Source organism: Excalfactoria chinensis, chromosome 1, assembly GCF_039878825.1.
Source record: "Excalfactoria chinensis isolate bCotChi1 chromosome 1, bCotChi1.hap2, whole genome shotgun sequence".
Taxonomy (NCBI): domain Eukaryota; kingdom Metazoa; phylum Chordata; class Aves; order Galliformes; family Phasianidae; genus Excalfactoria; species Excalfactoria chinensis.
In genome coordinates this window covers 131,378,828-131,403,803 of record NC_092825.1, presented here as the reverse complement: position 1 = coordinate 131,403,803, position 24,976 = coordinate 131,378,828, and the positions used below count along the sequence as shown (strand labels likewise).

General features: G+C 39.6%; 1 protein-coding gene across 1 annotated transcript in view; it reads left to right on the top strand.

Annotated features, from left to right (window-relative positions):
* Positions 1 to 24,976, top strand: part of COL4A1 (collagen type IV alpha 1 chain) — a 107,367-nt gene that overhangs the window by 40,265 nt on the left and 42,126 nt on the right. Inside the window, exons 2-8 of the mRNA XM_072342939.1 lie at positions 4,751 to 4,801; positions 22,145 to 22,234; positions 22,321 to 22,365; positions 23,871 to 23,915; positions 24,026 to 24,088; positions 24,190 to 24,243; positions 24,492 to 24,518. Of these exons, the coding sequence (XP_072199040.1) occupies positions 4,751 to 4,801; positions 22,145 to 22,234; positions 22,321 to 22,365; positions 23,871 to 23,915; positions 24,026 to 24,088; positions 24,190 to 24,243; positions 24,492 to 24,518 (375 nt within the window). The remainder of the gene's footprint in view (positions 1 to 4,750; positions 4,802 to 22,144; positions 22,235 to 22,320; positions 22,366 to 23,870; positions 23,916 to 24,025; positions 24,089 to 24,189; positions 24,244 to 24,491; positions 24,519 to 24,976) is intronic.

Sequence of the window (24,976 nt, the reverse complement as noted above, 5' to 3'; positions counted from 1 at the left end):
TTTGTTAGCTATACGAGTTGCGTAAGTGCGTGCACAGGTAGAAGTGCAGCCTTTGCTATATGGAGATAAATCTCCACCGTGGGAAAGGTAGAGCAGGGAGGGAAGGACTGTCTGAGGGCAGGAGATTCAGCTGTCACTTAGAACTAACTAATCCTGCTGTCGTAACCAAAATTGGTGTTTAAACTGGGAATTGGTACCAGAATTCAGCCCAAATTGGAGTATGAACAAAAGCAGCACAGGGTGGGAAGTCTGCACTGTACTCAGAAAATGTGACCAGTTTAAGTATGTCTAAACAGAACATGTGATTTTGTATTGAGTGAATTATAAGATGAAATAGTATTTTTTACTTGCTGAAGCATTTCAGCTATGAATTAGAAGTGGCTAGCCACAGAATTTTAACATCACTGCTGATCTCATTGGTCACCTGTTTGTAAGGTTTTCAGTCACTGGAAGAGCACTGTATTCCCTGGAATGAGATTTTCAACATGATCAGCCTTAAGTAAACACTGAGAACTATATCAGATTTTACTTATGCCTGTGTTGTACAGTGTGGGATTTGAGCTAGAGTGGAGGCCTATGCAGTCAGCCTGTGCTAGTAGGAAACTCAGCATGTGAAACTCAGCCAAAGGAGGCTGGTTGATGCTGTGGGAAGGTGAACCACATTCTGTCTCAAAAAATGCACTTCTGTCAGAGAGGTGAGTGCCCAGGAGCTGGCTCTGATTTGTGTTCTTTTGGTGCTATCCGTGGTTTCCAGAAATGGTGCATTTCCAAATATGGCCGCTGTCTCCCTCTCAGGCTGCTAATCTGGCTGTTTGTATTGTTCCTGTATGTGTTCCAATGGCTCTCAACTGCCAGGAAAGTAGCTGGATGTGGAAAAACAGAGCAGAATGCAGAAGTCTGTTGCTGAGGTTTGACAGATGTGCTACAAGCTGGATTGCAGAGCAGAGTTTCTTCCATCAGCAGCCTTTTCAGCATGTCACTCGGGGCTGAGCACCCTGAGGCCTGCTGACTTTGGAGACCTATTCGTCAGCGGCACGCTTTTAGGACTTTTTGTTAATAAATGGATTGTTCTCTTGTAGGCAAATATTTGGTCTGCATAGCACATTCATTTGTGTGATGTTAAAGGGACATAATCTTTTTTCTAGTTTGATACTGATTTGCTAGCATGATTCACTAAACTTATCAGTTGCAGACAGTCTGGGAGAAGGAAACAGAACGGAAATGCTTGTCACAAAATGAAGCAGTTCATTCTGCTAAAATGAGCTTCTGCTTCTGGGCTGATGTTTTGTGGGAGGAGGAAGAAAAATGCATGCCACCAAATATATAACAGGCTGGCTTGAGATGTGAGGGAGCTGTAGCTGCTTAAAAGCTGCAAACTGACCGTGCAGAGGTGAAATATCATGGTACATTTGGCAAGGGCCATCATATTAATCTGTAGCTGGTTCCTATGCAAGTGATAAAGAGCTTTCCTCTTCAGAGTATCCTCCCATGTTGTACTTCCTGCATAGAACCATTCCTTCTCTGTTTTTGCACTTGGAGGACAGCAGGGATGCTTTGAGATCCACTCAGTTCCTGGAAAAGATACTGTTTTGGAGAGAACATCTCGGAGATAGGACAAAGCTATCTATCTCATCTTTAGGCTTGTGTGATGGGAAATCACAACCCGGGTTCTTCATTTCCTAAGACTTATTTAAAATTAGAACAATTTAAAGCAAGCCATAATTTGCATAGTTTTAACTCACTTACCTTGAGGTGATTATAATTTTTCCATCAGGATACAGTTTCTCATCGAAGACTTGATCGTGTAAAGTTCATAAGTAATTCATTCCTAAATGAATACCAGAAATGCAAATCCCTTTGTTCAAAAGATGCAGAGCTAAATTATATTCTCCACTTTCCAAGGGATGAAGAGCTTTTATTGTTTTTTGTCCCACTTTGTGTCCTCAAGACCTCTGATCCCCTCTGTACATTTTTATCTTGGTTTTTAATCTTGTTCTTGTATATAGCCCATAGTCCTTTCTCTCTCTCTCTCTCTCACATACTTGTTCCTCTAAGGCATGATTCATCTACACTGAAAGCAAACATTTAAAATAGGTGAGATGAATACCAGCCCAGAATTGCCTGTTTCTTGCCGCTGAATAAAGGGTGACCGCAGTGAAATAATATGGATGTTTTTACAGGCACTAGGTCAGATGAACAAAAATCCTAATTCCTGTACCTGTTGTAACCATCTTCCTCTCTCCAAATTTCCCACCTCATTACTTAAATGACCCTTTGACCTCCTTAAAGTGACCTTTGATCCATAAGCTTTTTCCAGTCTGGCCTTCTCATCTTCCCCAAGGACCAAGGGAAAAAAGCTCAGACTTCTTCCTAGCATATGCATAGTCTTATCACATCCTTCAGATTTAAAAATAGGTTTTCATAGCTCCAAATAATGTTATCCAGTAGAGGCTGTCATTGTTGGCTGATCTTCCGTCTGCTTACAAATGTTTCAGTCAGGAACAGTAGGAGATGATGCTGCTATAAAACAAACAGAAAGTGTTGCAGTACAGGTGGCCTGCTTTGGCATAGCAGGCCACAACTCTTGTCTGCAAACTGGATCTTATGCAGCTGTGCTGCCTGATGCATCATACCTTCTTACCTTCCTTGCCTTTGGTTGTTCTAAACTAAGGCTTAAGAAACAGGAAAAACAGAACATAATAGCATCTGTTTTGGAAGTACAGAAGGAGATGTGAAAGCACAAGTCCATTCTTCTGGCCATGCCAGATTCAAGAACAAAACCCAACTGAAAATAAATAGCAATGTACCTTTTTCTAAAAGGGTGTATGTTAAATAAAAGGCTTAAGGAAATATGAGGGATTAACTTGAAAACAGATGTTTATAATGATTCGATGACGTGTTTTAATTACATTCCCAGATGCAATTAAAACAGACTTCTGAATTAAAAGGGATGTATTGATAAAACTGATAACATTCTACATGGTGCTGGAGGAGGAGGTATGAGCTTCAGGCATGCATCCTCCAGCTGTGATCTCATCAGGTCTGAAAAACTAAAAGAGGCTGTACTTGATCAGTTCTTGAAACAGGAGTTTCAAGTGATTTTTTAGGCAAAATGAAGTTTCTGTCACAAGAAGTGAAGCTCATTATTCGGAAAGTGGCATTTTTGCCTCCTGGTCAGTATTGAGTTTGCATTGTAACATGTGTTGGCACTGTTTTCAGGTCTAATTCTCTTTCTATGGTATAATGTAAAAGGGGGAAAAAAGAAATATTTTTGCTTTGTGTGAATGCGGAGAAAGCTTGACTTCAAACAACAAATTCAGTGGCTCTACTTATGAAAAAATAAGATCTCATCAAAAGCAACAGTTGCTTCAGGAGTTGGTATTTCAGTTTTATTGGACAGCCTTTAGTAATTTGGTTTTCAACATTAAAGCCCATGTTCTCGTTGATGCTTTGGTTTAAAATAAAATATAGTTAGGAAGTGTTAGTGTATTAGTTAGCTTCCCTGAGTGATATTGTTCTTTGGTCTCTTTTGAGTTTTCCAAATTCAAAACAGTAGCATTTGCTTTTGCTTCCCATCTGCACTGAGGTCTCTGTAGGTTGTAGAGCCCACAGGCTTCAAGGAATGGGCACTTGGAATCCTTGATGTGACCTCATTCCAGAGAGGTACTGCCCATGAATGCTCCAAGATAATGGCCTGCTGTAGCTGGTGAAGGATCTTGAATTCATTGGTGAATTATTCAGAGATTTGCTTGTTTGCCTCCTAGTTTTTTTCTGCAAGGTATGAAACTAATAAAACTGATGGACTTGCCTGAGTTAGTTACCAGCAGTTTCATGGAGGCAGTGAGAGGAAGAGAGGAAAAGTCCAGATGCACTTGAGTGTGCAAGAACACTAAGAAACCATAAGCTTTTTCTTGATCACCAGTTAATCTGTCTTCTCTCATCAGCTTTCTGATTTCATGTTTTGCAAAGAAAATGAGAGGCTCTTCATGATGAAGTGATAAATATCTCAATACACTGATTACTGCTGACTGTTACCCAGAAGTGGTCATTGTCTGGCCAGTAGACATTAACAATTGTCTCCATGTCTCACAGTTAGAGGAGTAGTTTGCCCTCTTGGAGACTGTGGTTTGGTTTGATTTTGTAAAGTATATACAAGTGTACTTGTTTAAATAGTTTACTGTGGTAATTATAACAATATTTTAATTTCCTTTCAAAACTGTTATCCAGATACCCTAAATCTAGAAGTCATTAAATGCTGTTTTACCATCCCTTTCTCCTCAAAGCAATGGCACATATTTATAGAGGTTAAGAATGTATGCAGAATGCAAGCCATTTATTAATGACCTGGTACTAAAGAGATGCTTCTAAGAAGGGATTGATTATATTTTAAAAATTCTGTTGGGCTTTGAATGTATAACTATTGAATAGAGGGAAGTTCATGTTTTGGATTGTCTTTCATATTGCTAGATGGAGAATACTTGTGTATTCTATAATAATGAATTGTGTTTAAAATGGTGGCCCAAAATACAATAATTTAAAAGTAATATAGTGTTATTGTTTTTACAAAATAGTCTTTTATTGGACTGTGACTGTGAGTGTACATCTGTATAAGGATAACAAAGCACTACTCTGGGTTTAAGTGGACATTCCCTGTGCTGTCTTACCCTGCAGATGTCCCTGACTTGTTATGGTAGGTTCTGTCTGTTACCTAGTTGAGATGATTAATCCCTGCTTTCTGTTTTATTTTCAGGGTTGTTCAGGTTGTGGAAAATGTGACTGCAGTGGAGTAAAAGGACAAAAGGTGAGTATATCAGCTGTCTCTACTTCATTTTCTCTCTTACTTAAACTACACAGTGTATAATCTACTGCAAGGCAGGTGAGCCATTGATACCAGTGAAAGCTTGCACCACCATGGGGCATTTCCAAGACCAGGTCCTTTGAGGAGGGTTTTCAAAATGCAGCCATTTCTGTATCCACGGTGGCAGAGGGCTGAAGGGATAGAGATGGGAAATAGCATAATGCCATCACTGTAAGCTGAATCCCCAGCCTGGTGCTTGGCCATACCCTCCCCATGTCCCCCCTGAGTGGGACACCAACCCATCAGTCTCTTCTTTCCCATACCTCACCTGCAGATTCCTCAGAAGGCAGTGCAGATCTTGACTTGATATCCTCATCACCTCTGGAACAGAGGTGAGCACCCCCATTCAGAAATGCTCCCCCTCAGTTTTCTCCAGAAAAGGCTGTAATGCATCAAAAGCAACATATGTTAATAAGGGTTAACCCCTGGGGGCAATGACCTACAATAGGAAGAAGGAAGTTAATAATAAGCTCAAATATAGCAAAATGTTTCAGGTCAAGAACAAAAAATCTTAATTTTTTTGTTTTTTACAGACCCTTGCAAATCTATTCCCACTCAGCTGTCCAAATTATTTCCATGTATGAAAGAAAAAAAAAAGCATATTAAAGGCTTCTTACAAAGCAATAGCAGTGAAGAAAGAATCCAGCGTACTTAAACATTCCATGAATTCTCTCTGCAAATTCCCCACTTTTGTAAATACTGTAGACACTCAGTCACTCTTCTTATCTCTTTCAATTTTGCTGTTGAGATTTTAATCTTCACTATCTTTGGTTGTGCATGCATGCGTACTGTATATACTGCCATTATAAATGAGAGTAAACCAAAGGCTTTATCACCCAGTGGGAACATCTTTCAAGGTAAGTTGTTTAGGTCACCCAAATAAATGCTTGGAAGAGTGCTTTGATTTTTTTTAATTATTATTTGTTTTCTTAAAAATAATATATATATATACAGCTGGTCTTCTACATTTTCTCACATGTGATAGCTACAAACTTACAGATTAGGATATTAAGAATGTTTGTCGGTGGTTGTTCTTCAGTGTTTTCTGGAACAGAGGAATGTGGATAGCTTAACTGGAGACTGAAGCAAGGATATTTAACATGTAGGAAAACATAGGTTAATTTGTGAGAAAAATGGGAAGTGCCAACTTCCAAAACATCTTTGAGGTGGAGTCTCATTTTTTAATGACCAGTTAGTATCTGTTCAATAAAAGTTAGCTGTTTATTAAAGACAAATATAGCAAAGATTTGTGAAAGGCCCTGGAAATCAGAATTTTTCCCTCAATATCTTGATCTTAGTTTTCAGTTCTGAGTACAAATAAATCACTGTAGAGCAAGATGGATATAATGTTGTAACTTGCTTGTTGAAAACCATTATTTTCAGTCCATGACATATGCCAGCGTCTTGTAACTAGGTCATTTCAAAAAATGATAGTTTGGGGGAAAGAAAGTGTTGTAAAACTTACATTTCATTTATTTAAAGCTTTGGACCACATTTAGCTAGAGCTTCCCTTGCTGATATTTCCTATTTGCAGTTTAGAGTCTGAGAAGAGTCCTATTTTCCAAGGAAAAACAAATGCCTGCCTGATACAACCAGAGCCAAAACTACCTCAACTTAATGTAGATCATTAAAAAACATAGAAGAGATAATAATATCAGTTGGCAGCAACAGAAGTCATTGTAAATTTGAAATCTCACGCTCTTTAACAAGAGAGTGGTGAGGTACTGGCATAGGCTGCCCAGAAAGGTTGTGGATGCCCCATCCCTGGAGGTGTTCAAGGCCAGGCTGGATGGGGCCCTGGGCAACCTAGTCTGATACTGTTATTGAGGTTGGTGGCCCTGCATGTGGCACCCTTCCAACCCAAGCTATTCTATGATTTGTTCAGCAAGTCTTATGCAGGACTTTTCCTGAGTCCCATCACAAACTTTTCTACTTTAAACATGTGTATTGGGAAATATTGGCATGCTTTCAAACCTTAAATATCAGTAATTTAATTATCGACTTTTGAGACCTTTGAACAAGTGAATGAATAGTTATGCCCAGAAGACTATGCTCAAGGAAAGCATTTTAAACTTACTTGGAATACATTTAAAAATAAATTCATTCAGATCAATATCTATCAATGCTTGCTCATTAGATTAACCCTGTGAGACTTTCAAATGTGTACCTGTCTGTTTGAGCAGAAAATTGAGGTTTTTACTTAAAAACATGCCCACTCACCCCGAGTTTTAGTCAAACTTTGTTTATATCTGGTGCCTGTGCAGAATAAGGACAGACTGCTACCCAGTCCCAGGCCCAAAAAGAGAAGTTGGTCAGGGAAAGCAAGAAAAGCATTCTTCCCAATTGCCCCTATAATATTTCTTGAAAGTCTCTCCAAACAGCGCATTTGGATTTGAAACGTGACTCTGTTAAAAATAGTTCCCATTGATGTTCACAATATTCAAGGCATCCGTTACTTCAGAGATACATTTGAATATCATTGAATCAGAGAAAGTCTATTGAGAAGGACTCTGATCCAGGCCAGGATCTGGGCTATGGCAGGGCTGCCATACTAGGCCTGTTCTTTGTGGTACCCAAGAATATGTTAGGAAACATCTGCTCTTCACTCCTCACGTAGCCTCCTGTGTGGGAAGTACATTACCATTCTGCCCAGCTCCATGCTCAGCCAACACGTTGCCTGTGCTGGAAGCCCTTTTGATCTGGCTCCTGTGTTGTGCAGAAGTGCACAAACACTGAAAGGCCCTTTCCAATCCACCCACACTCTTTAACACTGTAGCCACAGTATTTTACTGCCATGGGAGCTGCAGCAGCTGCGGAAGTGGGTACTGGGTTTACCCTTTAATGCCTTAATTATTAACATCTGGAGATACATTTCTTACCATAGTGTGGGAAGAAGTTCCAGGCCCTAGGCTTGTGGCTGGGGAGTGGAGGAAAATTAACATATATTTGGTGAAATAATCTTATTAATGATCTCACCAGAAAGAGTGCTGAAAATAGTATTCGTCTTAAAAGCTGTGGAATGCCCAAAAAATATATCTTAACAGCATTATGGACATGGTAGAGTGACTTATACTGCTGTGTTATTGTCTTTCATTTGAGAATCTTTTTATCAATAAGACCATTTGGATGACCATTTTCAATATGTTCTCTCATTAGACTGTTTCCATGAAAATTGCATTTGTATGCCAAACGCCTTTGAGATGACTCATACTTTATCAAGGGCATGTAATTGATGAGGTCTAAGGTTTTTTTATCCCTTTCAGAAAATCTCAGAAAGTTGACTGTAATTGCAACAGATGGTTCTTATCCTATAAAGCCTTTATTATTACACTAAGCATCAGACTGTTATTTTAAGCTATATAAAGTCGGCCATCTAGTATTTGCAGAACAGAAGGTGCAGAAATTTTAGAATAACATAATGTTACTAAAATAATAAAGTAATAAACAATACCTTGCTCTTCTCCATTAAGTAGATTTGCTTTTCATTTGTTTCCTCTTGCACTTTTTATTTGTCTGTCTGCATAATAACTGACCATTCTTTCTAACCTCTCTGAAGTGTGAGATCTGTTTAGACTGATTACACTCCTCAGTGCTTGCCTACTTTTTATTGGGTCACTCAGAATTAGGCAGAAGCTCTATTTTCTCTTTTTACTTATCTAGCTTTTGAGAATGAAGATAAGAAGTGCTAGCCGTTGATGTGTGTAGAAAAAGCAGGTTAAGCATTTAACTGCTATTTAAAACAAAGACTGCATAGAGCGAATAAAATTCCTCTGACTTTATTTCAAGGATGTTCATTGCCTCATTCATGAACACTTACATTTGTTGGCATTTTTTGTTTGCCTAATTCAGAGAATGTGCATATTTTATTATACCTACACACAAATTACTTCTCAGTTTCCCTCAATGGGGGTATCATCCCTGCAAGGATTGGCTGTGTTGTAGAAATACACACTCTGGCTTTGCTTGAGCCATTTTGGAACTGGAAGTCAGGCAAATGTCTTAGACAGATGGGCAGTGCACAACTCTGTATACCCCTGTATCTCTGTATCCAGTTCAAAGCATCACTGACTGAGCCTTCCTCTCCTGTAGCCATGTTGTACAGTCACCCATACTTTTGCTATCTGCAGATAGTTGGGCTTCTTAATTTACTCTGGATATTGAAAAGTTAACTGTGTCCAGTTGGCTGAATTTCAGTGGTTTTTATTAATTAATTAATTAATTTTATTATTACTATTATTAAAGTTATCCAGACTGGGAGGGCCTTCAAGGCTTTTCCTGCTGTCTTATGTAGCAAAAGATAGAGCAGAAATATCTGTGGTATTAATGAGTTAAAACAATGTGAAGGTCTTTACTGGAGATATGTCCCTTTCCCTTTATGTCCCTTTCCCTCTCCCTCTCCCTTTCCCTTTCCCTTTCCCTCTCCCTCTCCCTTTCCCTTTCCATTTCCCTTTCCCTTTCCCTTTTCCTTTCCCTTTCCCTTCTTTCGTTCTTTCTTTCTTAAATCAAGACTTTGTGTTTTTAAACTTCTAATTGTTTCCTTGGCACTGGCTCCTCTAAATGTTTGCTATTTGGCTTTAATTACCTCCTCCATAGCTTTGCTCACTGTTTCTGCCTAAGTGGCTGCTGTTGGAATGTACCTCATTCACAGCACCTGCTCATGCCTGAGTTGGAAAGACCATCAATTCAGGACACTAAGGAAAGCAAAGCTAAATTATACATCCTGCTAAAAGACATCAAGTTGATAAGAGGGATGCTAGGCAATGTGGGAGGAAAGAATGCAATCTAAAAAGGAGTAATAGGTTGCGTGAAATTGTTTAACAATTCCTGAAAGGGGGGAAAGACCGTAATAAGATAAGCAAAGATATTGTTCAGTTCCAAATCTGATACTCTTCAAGGAGGCTTGGAGTTCATAAATATTTCTGAAAATCGGGTTGTTGTCCCAATGTTTATGTCAAATCTGCAGTGCTAGTAGAGTATTTTTATTTATTTACCCTTTCTCAGAGAAAAATAATCAGAGGAAAGCATCTATGTCTCATAAAGAGAACAGACAAACAAAGCTCCTATTCTTGAAAAGAACAAGATGTCAAAAGGCTAAATAATATTGAGTAGAATATAGTAAGCATTGAAAGTTTTCCACAGTTTCCCAACTGGCAGGCCAAACTTTTAAGTGTCATTTGAAAACATCAGATTTTCATACTTGGAAATTGTCAGACTTTGTCTATTTGCCCAAATGGAACTGAATTTATCTGGCAAAGTTTTCTATGTTAAGTTATGTAGTGGACTCAGTACAGTCAAGTTAAGGTATATAGTGGACTCATTACAGTCAAGTTAAGGTATATAGTGGACTCAGTACAGTACATATCTGTAATGAGCACAAACAAGTGGATTACCCAGTGAATTTATATCTTTGGAAAGAGTGCTATAAAAGTGAATATTCTAGTAACACTGTGTGGTGGGGTGTGCTCATACTTTGTTTTCAGACATGAGTTCAAAAGGTTGTTACAAAGTTATATTTCAGTTGACAAAACTTTTTCAACATCTGTTGCCAGATGCATATTTTTACTTGTAAAGAGATTGTTATAAGAATCTCAGGCATTTAATCATGGAAGAAAACATGCTCTATAGGTTCACAAGTGTTTGATTTTACATTTGTACAACTGCTTTTATTGTATGTCTTTATTCTGGTTCCTTAAAGGATTACCGGATGTTGTTTTCATCTGAATCATGTAAGCCTCCAATGAAGTCAGAAAAGTTTCCCAAATGGGACATAAATGTAAGATCAGAGAACACCTATAAAATCCATGTTGCTCTGAAAGCAGAGCCACCCAGTGCCTCTGCAATAACTGTATACCATTTGGAATCATCTCAAGTTATAACTGTTGGCTATGCCAACAGAGTCATGTTCCCTGTGTCTAAAGACTGCACAGTGGTTATAAAAATTGTGAATCAACATGCAGCTTTTTTTTGGTATCTGGTCATACATGACTACACCTGCAGTCTGCTTCTGCCTTTTGTGTGTTCTTCTTACTGCCCGTAACACAAATACTCCATCCTGCTGACCACATTCTGTAGGCCTGGGACTGCACATGTCTGGGTTGTGACAAGAATTACATTTTGTAATTTAACCCTTATGGTTCTTTAAATTATTCTTCCATTCAAGTTATACTGTGTTTGCTGGGGATCTCAGACCAAGCCAGCTATTTTAATTAATGGATCTGTGTGACAAGTCAGTTCCAAAAGAAGAATTTAACCATACTAGATGCATTTAATAATCTATCTCTGCCTATGTTTTCTCTGTAGAAGTATTAACTACAATCAATCTTATATATGTCTGTAATTATTACTAGGGAACCACAGTAATATGGAAATCTCTATAAGTCACTTCCTGCCCTTCCTGGCTAAGAGCAAAAAGTGGTTTGGGGTTTGGTTTTGTGGTTTATTTTTATCTCCTGCTGGTGGTAGTAAATTGTTTGGTTCTATTAGCTCAGCTAACCTCCTACTTCAGACTGTAGACCTATGTTTTCAGTGAGAAGTCATCATAATTCAGATTAGTCATTGAAAACAGCCAGCCACGTGGTGTTGGCTTTCCAGAAAGGAAATGTAAATTCTCTTAAAGTTTGGATTTTATTAAGAAATGGGATAAAGCCAAATTTCATACAAAACTACTTCCAACAGGAGCAATAGCAAAAACAAATATGTAACCAGATATGTTTTGAAGGAGGAAGAGCAGGAAGAACCATCATGAACGTGGGATTTCCAAAGAGGAAGTTTGAAGTAGCTGCTAAAAGAGTGATAGTAAAGTAATTTATCACTCAAGAAAATTCCTAGCCAGCTGGAGAACCTCTTCAGTTTAACCACAAAAGAAGCTTTGTGCCACAGAAAGAGCATCTGAGAACAGCTGAGAAAGCATTTTCAAGAGATGCTAAAAAGATGTCCAATTTCTTTCAGGTGTGGGTCACACCTGAGAAAGTTCAAGGAGCAAGAAGTGAACTGAGTCATAGACAAAGCAGGAAAAAGAGTTAACCTAAATGATGATAATAAGTATTTGATTTCAGCCAAGGGGAAAGCAACTTAGATTCTTGCATGGAAAATTACATTTCTACTCCTCAGAATATTTTGAGAGTAAGTAGAATGGCAAAATGTACCCATAAATTTTGTTGCTCTTAAAGAAAGCATGTGACAACTTCCACTGGAGTTCAGCTGGAACATTTTTGAATGTTTTGATAGGCCAACAAAAATAATTCTCACTGGGGCTTGTGTCAAAGATCACTGCACACAGTTAAAGTAAATACTGAGTTGAGTGAGTGAGCGAGTGCAGACACTCGCATCACCTTGGATGTCTTCTTGATCTTTTCTCATTTGACACTGTTGCTGACTTTTAACTGAGGCAACAAGAGTAGTTTGTGGCTAGTTAGCAGAATACAAAAAGCTTTGGTGCTTTTGAGAACCCTTGATTTTGTTGGAACAGTTTGATCAACTGCCAAGCAAAGCCTGAGAGACTGAAGAACTGCTGAACAAGTGGGTGTAAGGGGTAATAATGGGGGAGGGACAGTAGGGCAGAAGGGGAGTCTGAAGTGCGCTCTGATGCTAAAATCAGAACTTATGTGAAAAAAATGAAAGAATACCAAAGGCTCGTATAGGATAGCAGTGAACAGAGAAGTCAGTGTTGGTCAGAAGTGCTGCTGTCAGCTGTATGCAGCATCATTAATGAGATTTGTGAATTAAGGAGATGTAATTACAAATCCGTGACTCGGATTTCTTGTCTTTCTGATATGGGTACAGAAGTTGGGAATATAATAACAGCGCATGCAGCCTTGTAAAACTCTGGCAAAGGCAATCCTTTAGGATATTCTAAATATTAAATGCAATGAATTTACATGTCCCTTAACTGAAAATTGTACTCAACCATAACTTTTTAGCATGGAAAAAAAAAAAAAGAAAAAGGATAGCGCCCAGAAAGCCAAGACTTTCCAAAGCTAAGCGAGGTACAAGCCTTTGATTGCAAAATTATCTTTGTGCACTGCCTGTCTTTGGGTACAGTTGGATTTGAGGAAGGAGCAGAGAACATCAGCATCACCAGTGTGAATGGTACCAAAGGAGAAGAGCTGATCTGCCTGAGTCTTGCAGATTCAGACCATCTCTCACCAGGACAGACACCCCATTCGAGGCTGTGTCTCTTTCCTGTGAGTTCCTCTGGGTGGCAGTCATATACCACAGATTTTTGTGTACCCAGCCATCCCGTTTTACACAGCTTTCTCTTTTTGTCAAACAGACACCTATGCAGTATACCAACTTCTGGCCAGTGTTTACTGACAAGGAACCACTGACTAATAATTCTTATACCCTTCACAGTGTCAAAATGAGGAAAGCGTCTGTTTTCCTTTATTACTGGTGGGTTTTGCATCTTTTATAGCTTAATTAGCTCAGATTGAATTATTCTGAAGGTACTTCAGAAATTATATTGTGGTGTCTGTTCTCTAATACTTCTCACTGAGTCAGGAGACTATAGATTAAATTGAAGAATCACTGACTGACACTTCTGAGGCACGATGTTATCTGCCTTGGGGTATTTTTGTGATAAAAAATGAGAAGCCAGGATATTTCCTTCAGCTTTTGTGGAAGGATATTTTAATTCTATGCAGCTTTTTAAATGTTTAAAGCTTTTTAAGTTCCATTTCAGACCTAACTGAAAAAGCAGCTAAAATAACGCTGTCTAGAATAGCACTGTCTGTCATGTACGCTTTAAGATATGAGCTACTTCATTATGAGAACTTTATTGCAGTCTGTACTGTCTAGGACCAGCCGCCCATGTTTTTACTATTTATGGAAGAGATTATTTTCTGTAAATATGTCCACGACAAACCTTTGGCAAGAGAATAAAACTTGCATGTAACGTCACAGGTTTAGGATGTGAACAAAAATAAATGAGAAAAACCTGAAAAGTTCAACATCTTTTTTTCTTTTTTACTTTTCTTCTGTTTCGTCTTTGAACACAAGCCTTTAAACAATGCCAAATGCAAACAAATGCTAAATAATTTTCACTAATGAAGAAGGAAGGGTGTGGAGCAATTTTACCCCTTATTTTTTTGGACCTTCAGCATTGGAAGTGACTTAACACAATATGCAATAAAACAAAGGAAGAGTTACTCAGACCTAATGAGTTCAACAGATGATTAGAAGGGGTGGGAAACGCAGCACCCTTTCAATTCAACCTGTCTCCAGGTGATAGAATTTCCTTCTTTGTTTTTTCTTTCTTTTCATTTGTCCATCCACGTCCTCTTTCCTCGTGGCTCTTTGAGGTTGTTCTGTTCCCCAGGGTAGCTCTGAGTCTGCACACCTTTGGTAAAGGGTTTGCGTGACTTCCTCCTGAATCGTCATGAGATGTGCTTTTTGGAAAAATCAAGGGAAGTTTAAACATAAGGACAGTGAATCACATAGTTTGATGTTGAACACCCAAGCACTGTGCAGACAGACTTCTATGATCAGAAGATGAAGCACATGTTGTCTGTTGGCTTCTGCTCTCTTCCAGTCTTGCCTTTATGTCCTCCCGTGCTCTCCATTATACTTGGAGATAAACTACTCCTGGCTAGTAAAATAGTCACGTTAAGGGTTATGTGTGTTTTCCATCATGAGTGAATGGAAGGTGAATTTACCCCACTAAACTTCAATGTTTTTTCTTTCCTTCCTTTTTTATTGGAGACAAATCTAAATCATAGTTTGCTGTAAATAAAAATTCATTCCTTCTGAGCATCCTTCCCACTTCTGGATCTTCAACACTTGTCTGTGCTGGAGTCAAATGTAACACAAATTGTACAACGGCAAAAGACATACACATGCAAGGAATCATTGAGAGTTTCAGTTAAGAGTGTGTTTGGCTCAGCAAGACCTAGAAAGTAAAATTTAGGCACCTTTGTTGAGAAAGAATTAAAAATGCAGCATTTGGAAAATGAGAAATAACTTTGTGGTGAGCAAGAAGAAGCATGATATGAAGCAGGTAAATTAAGTAGGGAGGAGCCATTGTTATAGCTAATTGAACAGAACTTGTAAGGCGGTGATAGACAGCCAATTGCTTGACATTAGTTAAATAGAGGCTGAAGTTGCAGCTGTGGCTTCTGAATATTAATTTGACTTCACTCAGCTTATTCTGTTTCTTCCTCAGCAACTAAAACAAATTCAGACACACCACGTACCCACCCACTTACTTGCATACAGACTAAGCACATCCGTACTGATATGTAGAGGAAAGGATACATGCAGATTGTTATTTCTGGTTTTGTACTCTTGGGAAGCACTTAGCAACTTCCTGAGCAATGCTTCTTGAAGCCTTGGGGCGACACTGAAATATGCTTCCTGCCTATGTATGCTCCTGTATTTGGAAGGCGATGAGAGTGCCCCTTCTACCCTTGTGTATAGAAGTCTACATGATGCTGGGCTTTGCATCTAAGTGGGTGTTTTTCAGTGTTCCTATCCCTAAAAGCAGAGTGAAGGAGTACATGGGAGAAGGGCACCAGGGAGGGGCCCCAGAGAGAAGATGACAGATCCGACATCACGATAGACAGGGCTGTTTGCCAGCAGCTACTTTGCTCTTTGCAGTTGTGTCTGTGTGTAGTGTAGAGCAATCCTAGTAATGCCTACAGTTGTTCAGGGGACTCAGCCAGCCCAATGGGGGAACTGTGCAGGTGATGCAAAACTGTTGTGGCTGTTCCTGCTCTTTAGTCATCCAGAAATGCTGGATTTGTGTCTCCAACTCTTTCTCAGTTTCCTCCTGGCAGTGCAAGAATCCAGATTTTGCTGACACTTTCCCTCCTTCCTCCTTCTCTCTTTCCCTTCTACTGTCAGCCCCTAACTTCTGGGAGAGCCAAGATATTTACAGAGCTCCTACACAGATTCTTTACATGTCTTTGCAGTTATGTTTCTGTAATTAATTACTTGTTACTTACGGCTCCAGATTTGTATAGCTATAGCGCAGATAGATTCTAGCACTGAAGAATGCACAGTGGGAATTCTGTAATGCTAACCATCCTTAGTGCATTTAAGGACTCCTGTGCTGTGAGCATATAGCCCTGATTCTGTTTGAATGATATCCACTTCACAGTTCCAGCAAAATACTGAAAATGGTAAGTGCAGCTGAGGACAAACAGCTGATGCTTATTGTACATATTGACTTGAATCCTGCAAGATATTCGGGGCTGGTGCTCCCTCTGGTGGTTAAAAGTACTCTTTTAGTAAAGCATTGACTCTAACCCACCACTGTTTCTCCTCTGAATCAACTCTGAGCCAATTATGATTCTGTAAAACAAGTTTAAAAGAATGTGGAGAAAAAAACAGTCAAGAGTGCTGCTTGGATCCCACAATGTTTCCCACTGTGTAGTGTAGTTAGGGGTCTGACACCTCAAAGCCAATTCCTTTGAGCGCTTGCAGTAACATCAGCTGAAGGAGCAAATACAGAGCTGGTATTCACCTCTCACGTGGTTTGGGTTAGTTTGTCTAGAAACCGTGTAGGTCACTGCAAGGCTGTTTTAAATTCCTGTTGATTTTACGAGGTCACAGTGGAGCACAGAGGTGTGACGGGAGCTTCAGGCTTCATCTGGTGGTTGGTGTTTGTTTTTTGTTAACAGTTGTGTCTGAACCTCATACTAATCTCTATCAAAAGCAACATTTGAGAGTATTTCTAACATCAGACTGAGAAAAGAAAAAGATAGGGAATAATGCTGAAATGTCAGGCTCTTTTTCTCTCTTTTTGGAAAACCACATCCTCAGTCTCATGTAAAGCTGATATATTTCTTCACTGTTGGTGCCCTTGGTAGTGTTTCAATTCAGTGCACATTAGCTTTGGAAAATGGGATGTGTGTGTTTGTGAAAAAGGAAGCTTGAGCTTTGAAAGGATGTTGGGTTCAGCATTGACACCACTCTGGAAATGGCTGTCCTGCACATTCAAGCATTTGTTGGCCCTGAGCTCAGTTCTCCCTGCAGCAGAGGCACAGCTGAGGAGCTCTGGTAGATAAACTTCATCCAGCCCCACCGTGCCAATGTGAGAAGCTGTTGCTGTGGCCTCTCTGCCCTGTGTGGCTGCATCCTCCCATCAGCTCTGGCAGCTTCCAGCCACATGGTGGGCTTCTCAGCTCACTGAGGCCAGAGCAAGCTCACACACATGAAGGGAAAGCGAGGGGATTTAGTGAGTTGATGTGGTGCAGTGATGCTGGGGAGAACCAAAAAAGCTGCTGTAAGAAAGGGTGAGGGTGCACCATTTGTTTCAGTGGAGCGGAGGAGCCTCCTTTGCTGGTTGAGCCGGCTCAGCTGCCTTTTGGCATCTCACCCTAAGAATGGGTTTTACCCATTTTCAGTGGAAGGGTACGCACATGTCTGTCCCTCCATCTTTGCCATGGGATGATCTCTGGCAGAGACTATGAGCTGTCTGTGTGATAATCAATTAAATGATTCCAAAAGGCTCTTTACATTGTTGTTCACCACATGCCTGAGTCTTCGAAGAGCTGGAGAATGTGACATATGTACAGGCCCAGCCTTTGCGTGAGCCCACAGTTCTGAAGACATTTGATTTATATCTGTGTTACCAGTCTCTCAAGACTAACATCTCCCTGTCCAGCAGTCCCTAGACAAAATAATAGGGGAAATAATTTATAATGTGCTGGTTGTTTCTTCCCCCTCGGAATTTGATTTATTACAGCTAACTCTTCTGAATCTACTTGCTTCATGTGATTCTCTCACACAGCCATCTGCAATTGTTCCATGTGTGAAATGGTATTTCATGGCTAATTCGGAAGGATAGATGCCAGCAAAAATGTCAGCCTCTCTGGCTATGCTTTTAGCAGGTTCATCTCATTTTAGAAGTCCCTTCTCCAGCTATATACTGTGAAGGCATTTAGATACATTTCACAAAAGCTGGACTACAACAGGCATCTTGCTGATCAAATAGGTGAAAAAGTGAGTTAACACTTGCTGTCTTTCTGTGTCTCCACATTTTCAACAGCAGCTGAGTGGCAGGATATTCATCTTTGTGAGCTGAGTAATGAATTCTCCTTTGTGTTTTCTGACAGCTTGTGTTGAATCAGTGGAGGTACAGAAGACTTGGTTACATCTGTTTTAATTTCTCAGTCTCATGAATTGATTTGTAAGAAGCAGAAGCTCTTTCAGTGTTACTTGCCAAGGTTTCGCAGCTGTGGATATTGGAATGTGAACAATATGTAGCCCTTACAGTCAGAGTCTCATGCTCTTCACGCACTGCAGCTAGAAATCTCAGCGCTGAGAAAAAATAAGTGAGGTAGCAGCAGTGGTCTAGTGCCTGCCAATTAACGTACTGTGGGTGCTTAATGAGTTGCAGCGTAAACACAGTGCAAACACTATTGGGCTTTTTGTCTGAAACACTGAGTAAACAAAGGAGCCAGGCAGGCAAGAGAGAAAGGGATGCTGCTCAAGTATTTCCTTGCAACACAAGGCATCCTCAGGACATGCTTATGTCTCTGCTGCAGAATGTAGTAGGTGATATCTTCATCTGAGCCTGCAGTTGTAAATAAGGCACTTGAGGTAGGAAATACGCAGTACAAATGCTGCTACCCAGGAATCTCTGTGAATTAATATCCAGTTAATGTACGACGTGTGGAGCTCAGCATTGACATGACATTACTGCTTCTGATGGTAGAGTTTCTGTACTCTCTTATTCAACATAAAAAGTTTGAGCCTGATAGAGTTTTACTGTAATTTAGCATAGTTTTGCTGATGCCAGAAAGACATCTTATGGTGTAGGTTGGTAATACCTCAGTCACTGAAGTACTGAAGCTAGATCTTTGTTCAGTAGTGAATGCTGGAAGAGATGCTTTCCCTAAAATTGTTATGGGAAGAGGCAATCTGACACATGGACTGAAGAAGAAACTTAGAAAGTAGGATACATCCCTAGGTCTTGCTGGAATAGGTTTTCCTGACTTCTCTGAGTTTCGTGGATGGCATAGTGTATGAATGCCCCATTATCTGTCTTCACAAATTTAGTCTACTTACCCCAATTCTTTGCTGTGAAATTAGATGGGAAAGCAAAGAAGTAAGTGGAGCGCAAGCAGTATGTAAGTTCAAGTCCCCTGTTAGAATAAACAGCTGAGGTGGCAGCTCTTATGCAGGGAGATCCTGTTGCTTGCATACTCTCAGAGCTGAGTGAACTAGTTTTATGTTTCCTTACTCCCTTCTGACAAATCACAGGGAAAAATATGAGCTCAGTTTTGTGTGGGAAACTGTGAGTTCGCAGTATTTGGGATGGGACAGCTCTCCACAGTCTCAGGAATTTTGCTCTTTAGGCCTCTGGGTGTCTGGTAGCTTGTCTGGATGTCCAGAAGGACAAATAGTCACATAAATAAATAGCCTCCTTTTGTCCTAACAGTTAATAGTCAGTAAACATGATGTTTCTGTGGAAACCTGGGCACATTATCTCAAAGTGACCCTGAGCAGCTCCTGCCACTATGCTTTTACCTTTCAGGGAGAGCAACCTGGGAAGCTGGAGATGGCCTTGCAGCAGTGATGGTTGTTGTCTTGGAAGCCCAAGTTGTTATTTATGTTAAGCTTTGAGTTAACTTCTTAGGCAAGATGAAGTGGTCGTTACCTTAGTGAGTTATTTACAGGCGCAGTAAAGGCCTTATACAGTGCCATAACTGTCTTCAGGGAGCCTTCAAATAAATGAAAATCAGATCTGTAAACCTCAGTTTTATTTTTCAGTAAGAATGGCAGAATGAATTGAAACCATGTTGAAATCCTGAGGATGATAGAACTCCTGAATGCAGAAAGCATTATTAGCTGTGTTACATATGACTCATACTTCTATGTAGGTGTCATAATAATCTTGTTTTCTTCTCATTTGCACATACTGTACTTTCCTTCAGTAATGGAAAACCTTGCTTTATGTACTTGAGTGTCTTCTGTCTTCTTAATGGATTTCCCAGCAGGTCACAAAAGCAAGTGCCCACACTTTAGTGTACAGTCCTGTTCTGAGGTGATTACTTCAGAATTTGGACTTTGTACTGACCTGGAAAGATGTTTCTTTGTCTGTTCCATTATATGCTTTGTTTTGCAGTGTTTTGTGATAACACCCCTTAATGCCTTGGATTTTATAACTAGAAAATATTATTATCAAAGCCTGACAGTGAATGCTGAGGGGTAAACTAAAGTACTGTTTTGGTGCTTTCAAGGAAAAACTGTTTATTTCCTGTATAAGGTAACTTCTAATTGATTTTTTATTATTATTGTTATTTATTTTTTCCCCAAGTGAGGAAAGAGAGGAGATTAAATATAAAACTTTTTCCTGGCAGGAGGTTTTAATAAATGAGTGTTATTTTGAATTTAGAATCGCCATTCCCCCAGTTTACGTGTCATGACAGCCAGTCCAGTAAACATACCATAAAAAGGTGAGTGGGCACCTTGCACCTCAGACTTCTGCTCCATCAGGAACCCATGCAGAAGCATTACAAACAAGTTATGGTGTTACTGGACCAAAAAACTTCTCACAGTTGACTTTGTGTTGGACCCTTTTTATTTTTTACTGTGACAGCAGTCCTGTTTTCTGAGCACAGATCTGGGGGGAGTTATTAAGGATAAGGCTGAAAGGGATGCAGTGAAGCATTTTCAGACATACTTCTCTAAACCCTTCCATTTTTTCTTCTTCCATTTTTTCTTCTTCTCAGCAATGTGTAGGAGCAGCTGCTTCATTTTTGGTGGGACTGGTTGTTGCTCTGACACTCAGCTCGCACTACATGCCATGTTGTGGGGGCTGTAGGTGCTTGGTGTGTCTCTGTCTTCCTTTGAGACTTGAGATATGGGGGAAATTGCAGCCCAAACCTACAGAAACTCAGGCCAGCAGGAGCAGCCTCAGGAAGAGCACTGAATACAGCTAGAGCCAGTAGATTTCTTTTATTTCCCTGCACTAAGTTGTTATTTTGCATTCGTTTCCCCTCTGTTTTCTCATGCTCTTATAATCTCCACCATGGTTTACTTCACTGCTTTCTCCCTGGCCCTGTTCTTATTACCCATCAGTCATCTCTGGACTCCTTGGTTCCTTCATATCAACAAAATCCTACTCAAGGGACTAAGTACCTCTGTCAGTCCATTCACACAACTTCCAACTCCTGTCATCTTCAGGAACCATCTTCAGGAACCATGAACTAGCACTATGTCTGTGAGTCATCGCACTACTCCCCCTGCCTGCTTATCACAGTGTTCACTTTGCAAGATACCCATTTTACCATCTCTCCAAAACACAGATGCTCTTCTCTTGTGTGCTCAGTCCTTGGCTGACCCCATACCAGCTACCAGAATGTTGCTGGTATTCTTTATCTTGAGCAAATGGGGAGACTTTTCACTCCTCACTAAACTATTCACTATTCTAAGATCCTGCTAGCAAATCATTTGCTAATTACAAGTAGCAGTCAGCTTCTGATTTCATTAATTTGCTGCTTTCAGGCTTTGACACATGGATGTGTTTATTTCCCTTCTCCCCATTGTGTAGATTTTTCAGTCTTTATTTGGACAGCAGTCCTCTTGCTTTCGTTAGTGAAAAGTGCAGTGATAGCAGTGTTGATCTATAGCAAAGATGGATTTATTTTCTGCCTCTAGATTTATCTGTTTGAAATACATTAGGGGTAATAAGGAAAGCAGAAAATGTCTATGTCCCATATAGCTGTAAAGAAGCTAAAGGGTGGCAGATACAATCTCTGAGTTCAGCTTCTTCAGATGACCCTGTATCATGAAGCACTGGCTCTGAACCACTTGAAACTGAAGACTGAGGAGCCTATTCTCCAAAATCCACTGTTGTGAATGATGCTTAAGAAGAGGAGTCATTAGTGGCTATTCATACAGTAGCAACTGAACAGTGATATTTGCAGTTTTCAGGAATAAAACTTCTGATTTAGGGTGTTAAATTTACTACCAGGATATAGCAGTATCTGTGTAGGATAAGATAAATCTTATTAGAAGGATAGAGACCTTCCTGGTCCCAGGGGTATAAATATGCTATGAACAGTTCTGTCCAGGGAGACAGAAATGAATTTTCTGTTTAAATTCATATAATGTTTTCTATCATGCCACACTTACCCTTTGCCAGCCTGTTATCAAACAGAAATATTTCTTTGTTTATAATAAACCTTCATTGAAAGACCAGCACAAACTTTTGTTTGTCACATTTAAATTCTTACTCCCTGGTAGTTTTTTTTTGAGCATAAAAACAGAGGATATGTGGGTTGCTAGAAAAAGCAGTTTAAGTTGTGGTGTTGCTAATGGGTTTTCTTCTTCTCACAGGGAGAAAGAGGCCTTCCGGGACTACAGGGTGTGATTGGGTTTCCTGGAATGCAAGGACCTGAAGGTCCCCCTGGGCCACCAGGGCTTAAGGTAAGAATGAAACTCTAATATTTAAAACACTCACATTTCCCTAAGTTGTCCCTTGGAAAGACAGAGATCTCTCTTTTCCTTTACAGGGTGATACTGGAGAACCAGGACTGCCAGGAACAAAAGGAACAAGAGTGAGTTCTAACTTACATTTTTGCATTTCTAAAGACTGTAGGCTTATATATCTTTCAGACTTCATGGTTGCTTTCAAGTGGGCACTTTGAGTTAATCAGTGGCATCCCCTTGTGCTGCACAGTAATTTCAAGACACTTGCTCGTGCCTTTGAAGTTCACTGTGCAGTCAGTGCAGTTCTTTCATTTGTGTTTTCATCTGTTGCTTACCACTTTATCAACAGCTCTGGTTTTGATATTCCTTTGATATCTCTCTGACGTACTGAGAGGCTTTATTCCAACCTGAATATGAACCATCTTACCTCTTTGAAGCACTCAGCTGGATAATCTGATACACTTGAAAGCACAGATATGCTTAAAATGTGCACAGGAGGCAGAGACAAACTAAAGCTGGGGCAAAGATCCTCCCTCTTTTTCAATGCTAAAGGAGGCTCTAAACATGCCTATAAATTCCTATTGTAACTTCTGTTTAATGTGGTACTATTATAACATATAATTAGCACATCATACTAACCAAGGCCAAGTTTTTTGTGGCTTTATCAGATACCAAGCTCATTCTGAGCTTTTCCACATTTTACAATGTGCCAGTGAAGGAGAATTTGAGTGACTTCATGAGCCCTTACGCATTTTGAGATACATCATCTTACCCACAGATCTTCAAAATACTATCTCAATTCAGTTCTCCATTTGTCTGTAGTGTCTGCAGTACTTGGAATTTATAAAAACAGATGCAACGTCTAAGCTTTTACAGGGAGATGTTCTCCTAAATCAAGAAATCCTTACTTAAGTCCATGATGTTCATCATATCCTGCATATTAATGTAAACCAGATTCTCCTGGCAAATAGTAGACTGTACTTTAGCAATAAAAAAGTTTAGGCAGATGCAAATATGCTATTTCATCTGAAATTTCTTACATCTCTTCTGCTTCACAATGTATATATTAAGTAGTATTGCATGTATAAATAAATTGGTATGATGAAAACAGTGTACCAGATCACACCCTTGATCCATTACTCCTCTTAAAGGAGAAAGAGACAGTTCAACCCATTTGGTTTCCTTTCTGTTTTTTTTTAATGATAAAAATAAAATTGACGCTCTAATGTGGCTGATGAAAATGGAGAAGCATCTTTACAGCGTGCTAGCATTCTTTTCTGCTATGAAGAGGTGCCTAAGGTAAATTTCATACTGTGAAGCATAGAGGTGAGAAGACAAAATCTGCATTCCTTTTTTACATGCGCATGAGACTCTGATCCAATTCCTGAAGAATAAAATATATATCACTGCTTAAAAAGTTATAGAAATATAAACATTTGCTTTCTGTTTTCAATTACTAAAGCATCATGATTGCGAGGTTTGAAGATTAGGAATAACCTGTCAAGAGTCTGAAAAAAGTTTTTCCTCATTTTTTGACTGTCACCATAGGCAAGGTGGCTGGGGTTGCAGCTCATCATTGGTGTTTTGTGGTTTTGTCATTTCAGATTTCCAATTTGTTTTTTGTCAATTGCAGGGCCCACCAGGACCATCGGGATTTCCAGGAAACCCAGGCCTCCCTGTACGTATGAAGTATATGTATTTTTAAAAGAAAATCAGAAGCGGACATCAGGTGACATCCGGCCTGGATTAATGCTGTATTGCTAATATCTGTACTTCCTTTTCATGCAGGGCATTCCTGGACAAGATGGCCCTCCTGGTCCACCTGGCATTCCAGGATGTAATGGCACAAAGGTGACACTTCCATATGTTTATAACAGTATCATTTTGTTGAAATAAAAACATCCCTCAAGCATATGTTCTCTAAACAAAACCAATTTCTCTGTTCCCCGTAGGGTGAAAGAGGTCCAGTAGGTCCCCCAGGTTTACCGGGACTAACTGGGAGCATAGTAAGTAGATCCTTCATGCTTCATTCACTTGTTTCAACTCTGTTTCTTTAAATGTAGTTTGTATTCTATGGAATTATATAGATTATGAAATGTGAAATACACAGTACTGAAGAGTAAGGCCCTCGTTGTGGATGTCCTTGTTCATTGCAGAGGAGCTGGATTAGATTGTCTCCAGAGGTCTCTTCCAGCTCTAAGAATTCTGTGGTTCTCTGAAGAAAATAACATCAAATATGTCTTTTCTTTCACAGGGACCCCCAGGACCTCCTGGAATGAAGGTACCTTTTGTCCTTAATGTGTTCATATCCTCTTTATTACAGTCAGAATTAGGATGAAATCTACACTTTGTGGGACTGTCAGTCCTTATTTAAGGACTGAAAGATTGTACCAGGATTCTTCACTTTGTACTCAGCTCTTCAGTGCCCCTAAGTAAAGGCAGTGGAGAAACATCCAATTCATAACAATTGAATGTATGAGTTGTTCCAGACAGGCTTTAAGAATGTAATTATTAGATGGAATACAACAGGAAAACAGAGTACATATTGTTAACTATGCATAAGTAGTATAATGGCCACTGAGTTATGCATAACGATTTAGATAAGTTTTATTGTTTCAAACTTTGTTTTGATATTGACATTTCAATTATGTAAACCTCTCCACATGGAGAAAATTTGGGTGAAAAGGTCATATAGCTCACCAAAACATTAAAATTTTGTACAGAAAAGCAGGAAACAGT